General features: G+C 54.7%; 1 protein-coding gene across 1 annotated transcript in view; it reads left to right on the forward strand.

The window, feature by feature from the left end:
* Positions 1 to 8,339, forward strand: part of MIIP (migration and invasion inhibitory protein) — a 14,582-nt gene extending 6,243 nt beyond the window's left edge. The window contains exons 5-10 of the mRNA XM_011962542.1: positions 5,051 to 5,159; positions 5,241 to 5,299; positions 5,789 to 5,918; positions 6,374 to 6,470; positions 7,598 to 7,728; positions 8,019 to 8,339. Coding sequence (XP_011817932.1) covers positions 5,051 to 5,159; positions 5,241 to 5,299; positions 5,789 to 5,918; positions 6,374 to 6,470; positions 7,598 to 7,728; positions 8,019 to 8,109 — 617 coding nt within the window. The 3' untranslated portion in view covers positions 8,110 to 8,339. The remainder of the gene's footprint in view (positions 1 to 5,050; positions 5,160 to 5,240; positions 5,300 to 5,788; positions 5,919 to 6,373; positions 6,471 to 7,597; positions 7,729 to 8,018) is intronic.
* The last annotated feature ends 1,317 nt before the right edge of the window (positions 8,340 to 9,656 follow it).

Here is a 9,656-nt window from a genome sequence, read left to right on the forward strand (position 1 = left end):
CCTGCCAAATTTTTGTATTTTTAGTAGAGACAGGGTTTCACCATGTTGGCCAGGCTCGTCTCGAACTGACCTCAGGCGATCCGCCCACCTCAGCCTCCCAAAGTGCTGGGATTACAGGCGTGAGCCACCACGCCCAGCCACCTGTAGCATTTTTTAAGTGGACTGTTAAGTGGCATCAAGTATGTCCACACTGTTGAGCTATCATTACTACCATCCGTCTCCAGAATTTTTCATCTTCCCAAAAACTTCTCTCCCCATTAAATAATTACTCCTATTCCGCCTCCCTCCAGCCCTGGACAGTCACCATTCTACTTTCTGTCCATATGAATTTGACTCCTCTAGGGACCTTATATAAGTGAAATCATACAGCATTTGTTCTTTTGTACTGGCTTATTTTATTTAACATAATGGCCTCAAGATTTATTCATGTAGTGTGTGTCAGAATTCCTTTCCTTTTGTTTGTTTTGTTTTGTTTTGAGACAGAGTCGCACTGTATTGCCCAGGCTGGAGTGCAGTGGTGTGATCTTGGCTCACTGCAACCTTCACCTCCTGGGTTGGAATGGTTCTTGTGCCTCAACCTCCCAAGTAGCAGGGATTACAGGTGTGCGCCACCACACCCAGCCAATTTTTGTATTTTCAGTAGAGATGGGGTTTCACTATGTTGGCCAGGCTGGTCTCGAACTGCTGCACTCAAGTGATTCTCCTGCCTCGGCCTCCCAAAATGCAGGGATTACAGGTGTGAGCTGCTGTGCCTGGCTGGAATTCCCTTCCTTTTTAGGGCTGAGTGACATTCCGTTGTGTATAGATACCACATGTTTATCCAGTCATTCATGGATGGACACTTGGGTGGTTTCCATCTCTTGACTGTTGGGAATAATGCTGCCAGGGACATGGTTGTGCGCTGTCATATTTGACATAGCAGCCAAAGGATATTTTTAAACATGGAAATCAGATCATGTCACTCCCCTGCTCAAAACTCCCCATGGACTTTTCCCAGCACTTACTGTAAAATCCAAAATCCCATTCTAGACTTACGAGACATGATCTGGCCTCTCCTGGCCCCATGATGATGTGACCCCCCCGTCTTTCTTTCTTCCAGCCTCGCGGCCTCCTCTTTTTCTTTTTTTTTTTGAGATGAAGTCTTGCTCTGTTGCCTAGAGTCAAGTCCAGTGGTGTGATTTCTGCCCACTGCAACCTGCACTTCCTTGGTTTAAGCGATTCTCCTTCCTCAGCCTCCCAGGTAGCTGGGATTACAGGCATCTACTACCGTGCTCGGCTAATTTTTGTATTTTTAGTAGAGACAGGGTTTCACCACGTTGGCCAGGCTGGTCTTGAACTCTGGACCTCAGGTGATCTGTCCACCTCGGCCTCCCAAAGTGCTGGGATTACACGCATAATGGGGTGACCAGAGGCGTGGCAGGACCAGAAAGGAGGCCACGGCCAGGCATGGTGGCTCACACCTGTAATCCCAGCAATTTGGGAGGCCGAGGTAGGCGAATCACTTGCGGTCAGGAGTTCAAGACCAGCCTAGCCATCATGGTGAAACCCTGTCTCTACTAAAAATACAAAAATTAGCTGGGTATGGTGGTAGGCACCTATAATCCCAGCTACTCAGGAGGCTGAGACAGAAGAATTGTTTGAATCCAGGAAGTGGAGGTTGCAGTGAGCAGAGATCAAACCACTGTACTCCAGCCTGGGCGACAAAGTGATATTCTGTCTCAAAAAACAAAGACAGGTGCACTGTGGAGTTGCTGGGAGCAAGTGGTGGCGGGGACACAGGCCCTGCCCTTGAGTACTTGTTGAACTCTCAGCTCACTGCCCTCCTTCCTGGTTCTGGGAAAATGGAGGCGCCTGTCCCAGTGCCTGCTCTTGGTCCATGCGCTCTGCTCCCCTACCTTTCCCGAGGTGACCGTCCACGCTGCCACCTGGGCCCTGGCCCTGCTGCAGCGTGCTCCGCCCCTCTGCTTCTGGCTCCTCCAGGGTTTGCTTCCTGTGATCCTCTGTCTCTGTCCTGCGTCCTCATCCTGCCCCTCAGCATGAACATGAACATGCAGGAAGCATTCTGGGAGCTGGTTGTATCTCATGCTCCCTGCACCACGCACCGCTCCGAGCTGTGCTCCCTGTTCCTCCCACTGACTCCTTTGCCCTTCACAGTAAGCTTATTAGATAGGCACCACCATGGTGCCCACTCACAGATGGGAAGGCTGAGGCCAGGTGAGACAGAATCTTACCAGCGGCTCACATCCAGTCGGGGTAAAGCCGCAGCCTATTATTTCTCATCCCGATGCCACATTTCTACCTTTAGCCCACATTTGCTTCCAGTGACTGCCTATTTTCTCGATAACAAAACTTCCTCTTCAAAAGGGCTGTCTAGCCTCATTGCCTTTAATTTCTCTCCACTACTATTTTTTTTTTTTTTTTTTGAGATGGAGTCTCACTTTTTCACCCAGGCTGGAGTGCAGTGGAGTGATCTCGGCCCACTGCAACCTCTGCCTCCAGCCACCTAAGTAGCTGGGACTACAGGCATGTGCCACTACGCTCAGCTAATTTTTGTATTTTTAGCCAGAGACAGGGTTTTGCCATCTTGGCCAGTCTGGTCTGGAACTCCCGATGTCAAGTGATCTGCCTGCCTTGGCCTCCCAAAGTGCTGGGATTACAGGCATGAGCCACTGTGTCTGGCCTCCACTACTGTTTCTTAAATCAGGCTTCAGCTCCCAGCATTTCATCAACGTGGCCCTCAGTTGGGTCATCAGTGGCCTCCGTGGTGCCAGCTCCCCAGCTGAGCCCTCATCCACACCTTCCTTACCTTTGAGCAGCAGGGGACACAGTGGTCACTGCCTCCCTAAAGCACTTTCTCCCCTAGACTTCCAGCCACATGCTTCCTGGTTCTCCGCCATCTCTGTTGGTGCTCCTTTCCAGGCTCCCGGGGAAGGAAAGGTCCTTGTTCTGACCACTACACCCTTAGGCCTGGGACTCAGTCTTCTGATTCCTCTCTCTCTTCCCTCTTCCCTCTATGATCTCCCAAGTGCTAAGGCATTTGACACTTTCTCTACTTCTCCATTTGTATCTCTAGCCCACATCTCTCCTCCGAATTCCAGACTTGTATATCCCGCTGTCTTCTCCACATCACCATGAAGTTATTAACCTTCTGTCCGAAATCAAGGTCCTGATTTCCACGCCATCTGCTGTGCTCCTCCTGCAGTCTTTCCTGTCTCCATAAATGGCAACTTCACATACTAAATAGGTCAGGCCATAACCTTGGGATCGACCCTAATTCCCCCCTCCTTTTCACACCATCCTGTTGACCCTGCCTTCAACATACTTTTAGAATCCGATTATAGATGTTGCGGGATTTACCATATAGCTACATCCTGATACCCTCAACGTAAGTTGAAAATACTGTTTAGTCAAAAAGGCATATAAGGCCAGGCGCAGTGGCTCACACCTGTAATCCCAGCACTTTGGGAGGCTGAGGCGGGCGGATCACTTGAGGTCAGAGGTTCAAGACCACCCTGGCCAGCATACTGAAATCCCATCTCCACTGAAAATACAAAAATTAATTGAGTGTGGTAGCACCCGCCTGTAATCCCAGCTGCTCGGGAGGTTAAGGCAGGAGAATCGCTGCAACCCCGGAGGTGGAGGTTGCAGTGAGCCGAGATCACGCCACCACACTCCAGCCTGGGCAGCAGAGTGAGACTCTGTCTCAAAAAAAAATAAATAACCAAACCAAAACAAAAAGGCATTTAATACACCTAACCTACCAAACATTATAGCTTAGCTGAGCCTACCTTAAATATGCGCAGAACACTGACATTAGCCTACAGTTGGGCAAAATGATCTAACACAAGCCTTTTTTATAATGAAGTGTTGAATGTCTCATGTAACTTACTGATGTTCTGAATGGGATCACTTTTGTGCCATTGTAAAGTTGATAAATCATAACTTGAAAAATTCTGGCCAGGTGTGGCAGTGGCTCACGCCTGTAATCCCAGCACTTTGGGAGGCCAAAGCAGGTGGATCAGGCCAGGAGTTTGAGAACAGCCTGGCCAAGATGGTGAAACCCCTTCTCTACTAAAAATACAAAAATTAGCTGGGCGTGGTGGCGCACACCTGTAATTCCAGCTACGTAGGTGGCTGAGACATGAGAATTGCTTGAACTTGGGAGGCAGAGGTTGCAGTGAGGCGAGATCGCTCCACTGCACTCCAGCCTGGGCAACACAGTGAGATTCTCTCTCAAAAAAGTAAAAAAAGAAACATCCTAAGTCGAATCATGGTAAGTTGGGGGCTGCCCCTACCTGTCCCCAGCTGAATCCTAACTGATGCCTCTGCTTCCCCTCACCTTGAAGCAGCCAGAGGAGGAGTCCTGCAAAAATATATGGCCTATGTGATTGTGTCCCTCCCGGTCCCCAAACCCTCCTGGGGCTTCTTAACCTCATCTCCTCCACCCTTACTCCCTTCCCTTCCTGCCACTTTCCCCTCCTGGCTGTTCCTCAGCTGAACCACACACGTGGCCACCCTTTGCGCTTGCTCTTTCATCTGCCTGTGATGTCCTTCCTGGGAGGTCTCTGTGGCTTTTCCACGTCTCAGCTCAGGGTCGTCTCACTCGGAGAGGCCTTCCCTGGTATGGCTGCCCTGCCATACTAGGCTCTGACACTGCTCTCTTGCTTTCTGGCAGGTGTCACCATTCAGTCTTGTATCACGGATTTTTTTTGGTGGCTAGTTCATCTCTTGCCACCTTACAGTGTAAGCCTCGTTAAGGCCGGGGGCTTTGTCCAGTTCCTGGCACATGAAACAGCATCTAGCCCTGTCATAAGGGCTCTGTCGATATTTTTCCCATGGATGGTTGGCTATGCATCAGGGTAGACAGACACTGAAACCAACCAACAGTCCCAGTGACTGGAGGGGCCCTCCTGGCCTGTTTGAGGCACAGTAGGGGTGAAGCAGGTGGCCTGGGGTGCTGGGCTGATCGTCTCTCCAAGCCTTGGCTGATGGCCACACAGCAGCCCCCAGCCCCTCTCCCGTCAGCTGCCTGGTGCTTTGCCCACACCAGGGTCTCTGGACACCAGCTCTTCGATCGCCAGCCAGCCTGAGGCCTTCTTCTCGAAGCTGCAGGAGTTTCGGGAAACCAACAAGGAGGAGTGTATCTGTAGCCATCCTGAGTGAGCAGGGGTGGGCAAGGGTGGGCGAGGGTGGCTGAGCGGCTCCATCCCCCGGCCTGCTCATCCCCCTCGCCCTCTCAGACCCCAGGTCCTAGGCCTGCGCGACAGCAGTGGCAGCGGCGTGGAGGAAGACCACGAATGTGAGTGCGGGCCCTCGGTAGGCCACTGAGTAGTCCAGCCTCGCGCTGCCCTGGCCTCCCCTGCCGCAGAGCGGTTCCATTTGAGACTTGGGGCCTGGGGAGGCCCCTGAGGTGTTGAGACTCATGGAGGGAGGCTTGCAGTCTGGACAGGGTGGCCAAGCCCTGGTAGGGGTGGGGTGAGCTAAGACCTGGCCTCCGAATTAGGGGCTGCCCTGTGTGGCCCCATCCCAACCTTCCCAGCAGCGCCTCTGTGCTGGTGGGACTCCATCCCAGCTCCTGAGAGCCCCGGGAGGATGTCCCTCCCCACCCCTTAGGGCATGGGCCCCAGGTTCTGGGAGGAACGGGATTAGGAGGAAATGGGTGGTCTTGCTTCCCAGAGGATTCGCAGCCTGTGTGGTTGGGGGCCGCTGGGGGCAGCACTGGGCCTGGGGACCTGGGGACCTGGGTTCCTGGCTCAAGGGGAGCTGCGGCTTCTCATGGGCCTCGCAGGCGTGTACTGTTACCGTGTCAACCGGCGCCTGTTCCCCGTGCCTGTGGATCCTGGCACCCCCTGCCGCCTGTGTAGGACACCACGAGACCAGCAGGGCCCTGGGACCCTGGCACAGCCAGCGCAGGTCAGGTGAGTGACCAGAGTATTGGGACACCTGTGGGGACAGAGCCTGAACCACTGGTTTTTTTTTTTTTTTTTGAGATGGAGTCTCGCTCTGTCGCCCGGGCTGGAGGGCTGGAGTGCAGTGGCCGGATCTCAGCTCACTGCAAGCTCCGCCTCCCGGGTTCATGCCATTCTCCTGCCTCAGCCTCCCGAGTAGCTGGGACTATAGGCGCCAGCCACCTCGCCCGGCTAGCTTTTTGTATTTTTTACTAGAGACGGGGTTTCACCGTGTTAACCAGGATGGTCTCGAACTCCTGACCTCGTGATCCGCCCGTCTCGGCCTCCCAAAGTGCTGGGATTACAGGCTTGAGCCACCGCGCCCGGCCGAGCCACTGGTTTTAAGAGGAGTAAAGATGAGCCTGGGCGTGGGCCCCCAACCACTGGGAGGCTCCTCAGGGGTCCCCCACTGTACCCCTGCACAGGGTGAGCATCCCACTGTCGATCCTGGAACCCCCGCACCGGTACCGCATCCACCGGCGGAAGAGCTTTGACTCCTCCGACACACTGGCCCTGCCCCAGGTGAGCAGCCACGTGGGGCTGGATGGTGATGAGGGCGGGACTGGCTCAGACTGGCCCAGGTCCCCAGGGAGGGTCACAGAGCGAGGCTGGGCTCGACAGTGGTGAGCACCCAAGTCTCTGGAGCACAGGCTGGGCCTCTTCCATCACCCACACCTGTTCCTAAGGGAGGTAGGACCCCTGTTCCGCATACCCTGGGGCTTCCAGGGTGGTCTGCCTGTAGGCTGGCATGAAATGAACGGGCCCTGTTTATTGCACTCTTGTGTACTGCAGGCACAGTCCTTAGGGGGCTTATCTCAGGGAGCCCCCACAGCAGCCAGGAGTGCAGGCACTGCTGTACCCCCACCCTGCAGGTGGGGAGACCGAAGCGGAGTGGTAGGCATCTTGCTGGAGGAGCTGGGATTTGAACCTAGGTCTCTGTGCTTTTTTTTTTTTTTTGAGACCGAGTTTTGTTCTTACTGCCCAGGCTAGAGTGCAGTTGGCACAATCTTGGCTCACTGCAACCTCCACCTGTAGTCCCAGCTACTTGGGAGGCTGAGATGGGAGGATCACTTGAACCCGGGAGGCGGAGGCTTCAGTGAGCTGAGATCTCGCCACTGCACTGCAGCCTGGATGACAGAGTGAGACTCCATCTCAAAAAAAAAAAAGAAAAAAAGTCCTTTCCTGTGTCTCCAGGTCAGGATGGGGGCCCAGTGGCAACTCCCCCTGACTCCTAAATTGAGAGTAGGGCAGCTGGGGTCAGAGAAGGAGAAGGATGCAGAGGAAGTCAGTTTGCTGGTCCATGAAATGGACATAACAGCGCCATCCTCAGGGATGTTGGTGGCGAGGTGGGGCTGTTCAGTGAAGCAATCCACGCGGGCGCTTGGAGAGCCCACAGCAGGAAGCGCCCTGTGAGTGTCACTGTCACCATCCTGTCCTCCTCCTATTTCAGCTCTTAGGGCCCCAGGGATGGCTGGATGTGCCAGGATAAGAAAGGAGAGACCTGGGGTAATCTTGTGGGTAGACACAGGCCCTGCCCTGGTGGGGGCCTCCTTCCTAATGGGGGGCACAGTCCCTCCCTGATAGGGGTCTGCCCAGTCAGCGGGGAGCCTGTCCCGGGCCAGGCATCTTTAACCCCTTGCCTTCCACAGCACTGCCTGCTGGGCTGGGACATTTTCCCTCCGAAGCCTGAGAAAAGCTCAGCCCCCAAGAACCTGGACCTCTGGTCCTCTGTCTCCACTGAGGTCCAGCAGCAGAAGCTGTCAGGCACCAGCCCTTTTCACCTGGTATGGCCCAGAGGGACAGAGACCTTGGAGCAGGCCTGGGGACTGCAGAGCTCCCTGGGGGGTAGGATTGGGGTGGGGAGGATGGAGCCTGGGGGTGTCTGTCTGCAGGGGTCCAGCCCGCTGGCCCTAACCCTAGCCATCCCTCGGAACTCCTCCGCTCCCTGCCGCCTGCCCTGCTCCACCCAGGAAGGCCACCCTGACTGCAAGATCCAGGAGGGAATGTGGCTGGAACTGAAGATGACCTGTCCCTTTCAAGGGGGCCCCCTGAAACTTCCCTCTTCCCCATCCACGCCTTGCCAATGCAGGTGCCGCCCCTCACCCCAATCCGGTCAGTGCCCCAGGTCCCTCGGCCCCACGTCCCACGGCAGAAACCTTGAGGACTGACTCCTGGAGGAAGACAGCATTCCCGCCGCCTCCAGCCTCTCACCTCCGGCAGGTGCACCCAGGAGATGGAAGCCGCTGCCCGCCCAGCTCAGGCCCGGCTGTCCTAGGTTGGGCAGGTGGGTGGGCCCAGGCTTGTCTGCTGCCTGGGTTCCAGAGAGGAAGGACCCTGGGGTGGAGGGTGAGGGATTCTGTGGAAATTTTAAAATAAAGCTCACTGCTCTGCCGCTCAAGTCCCACGTGTGCTGGTTCCATCCTGCTCATGCACTTGGGGCCCAGAAGGCACTCTGGCCTCTCAGCCTGCCCTCCTGGCACCTGCAGGAGGAAGACATTGCGACCACCGGGACTGGGCAGTGTGCGTGCGTCACCATGAGGGCGGCTCCTTCCGCACATCCCCAGCTCTGGGTAGTGGCCTCCACCAGATGGGGGAGGGGGGTCCCCAAGGCAGGCTGGGCCAAGGTTATTAAAAAGTCCTTTCAGGCCAGGCGCAGTGGCTCACGCCTGTAATCCCAGCACTTTGGGAGGCCGAGGCAGGCAGATCACGAGGTCAGGAGATCGAGACCACGGTAAAACCCCATCTCTACTAAAAATACAAAAAATTAGCCGGGCGCAGTGGCGGGTGCCATAGTCCCAGCTACTCGGGAGGCTGAGGTGTGAACCCGGGAGGTGGAGCTTGCAGTGAGCTGAGATCGCACCACTGAACTCCAGGTGACAGAGCGAGACTCTCTCTCAAAAAAAAAAAAAAGTCATTTCAGCGAGGGCCTCTGCTGAAGCCGTGAGTCGTGTTGAATGACTCAGCTCTCTCCTTCCTGGTCCCAGAACTGGGATCCATTGCTAGAAGTGCTCTCTGGAAGTCCCTGGGGTCACATGGCTCCACCCAGCCCTGGGAGCCGTGGGTCATTCAGAGCCCCAGCAGGGACAGATGAGGAAACTGAGGGCTGGGCAGTGAGTTGGAGGCAAGGTTAACAGAGCGCCCAGATGTCCAGTCTGGGAGAGGAGGCAGCGCCCTTTCACCTCTTGTATGTGTTGGTTGCATAGTACGAAATTTCTGTTTTTATAAATGGAATAAATGCGGAAACGAGGCATGAACTTTCTCTGAGGTTTCTCGGCTGAGAGATGGAACTGGGCTGTGCTGTCCTGGGGCTTTTTCCTGGAGTTTATGAAGCTAAAAAACCTTTCCTTCTCTCTGGAGAAACAAAGTCTCTTTAAGTCCCTGCTTTCAATTATTTTGGGTATACAGAAGTGGAATTGCAGGATCAGAAGGTGATTCTGTGGTTTTTTATTTTTGAGATAGGATCTCACTTTGTCACTCAGGCTGGAGTGCAGGGGCGCCATCTCTGCCCACTGCAGCCTCGACCTCTTAAGCTCAAGTGATTCTCTTGCCTCAGCTCCCCCAGTGCTACCACGCCTGGCTAGTTTTTTGTACTTTTTGTGGAGAAGGGGTTTCACTATGTTGCCCAGGCTGGTCTTGAACTCTTGAGATCAAATGATCCACCACCTTAGCCTCCCAAAGTGCTGGGATTACAGGTGTGAGCTACCACCT

The sequence above is a fragment of the Colobus angolensis genome, unplaced genomic scaffold (genome assembly GCF_000951035.1).
Source record: "Colobus angolensis palliatus isolate OR3802 unplaced genomic scaffold, Cang.pa_1.0 Scaffold596, whole genome shotgun sequence".
NCBI lineage: Eukaryota > Metazoa > Chordata > Mammalia > Primates > Cercopithecidae > Colobus > Colobus angolensis.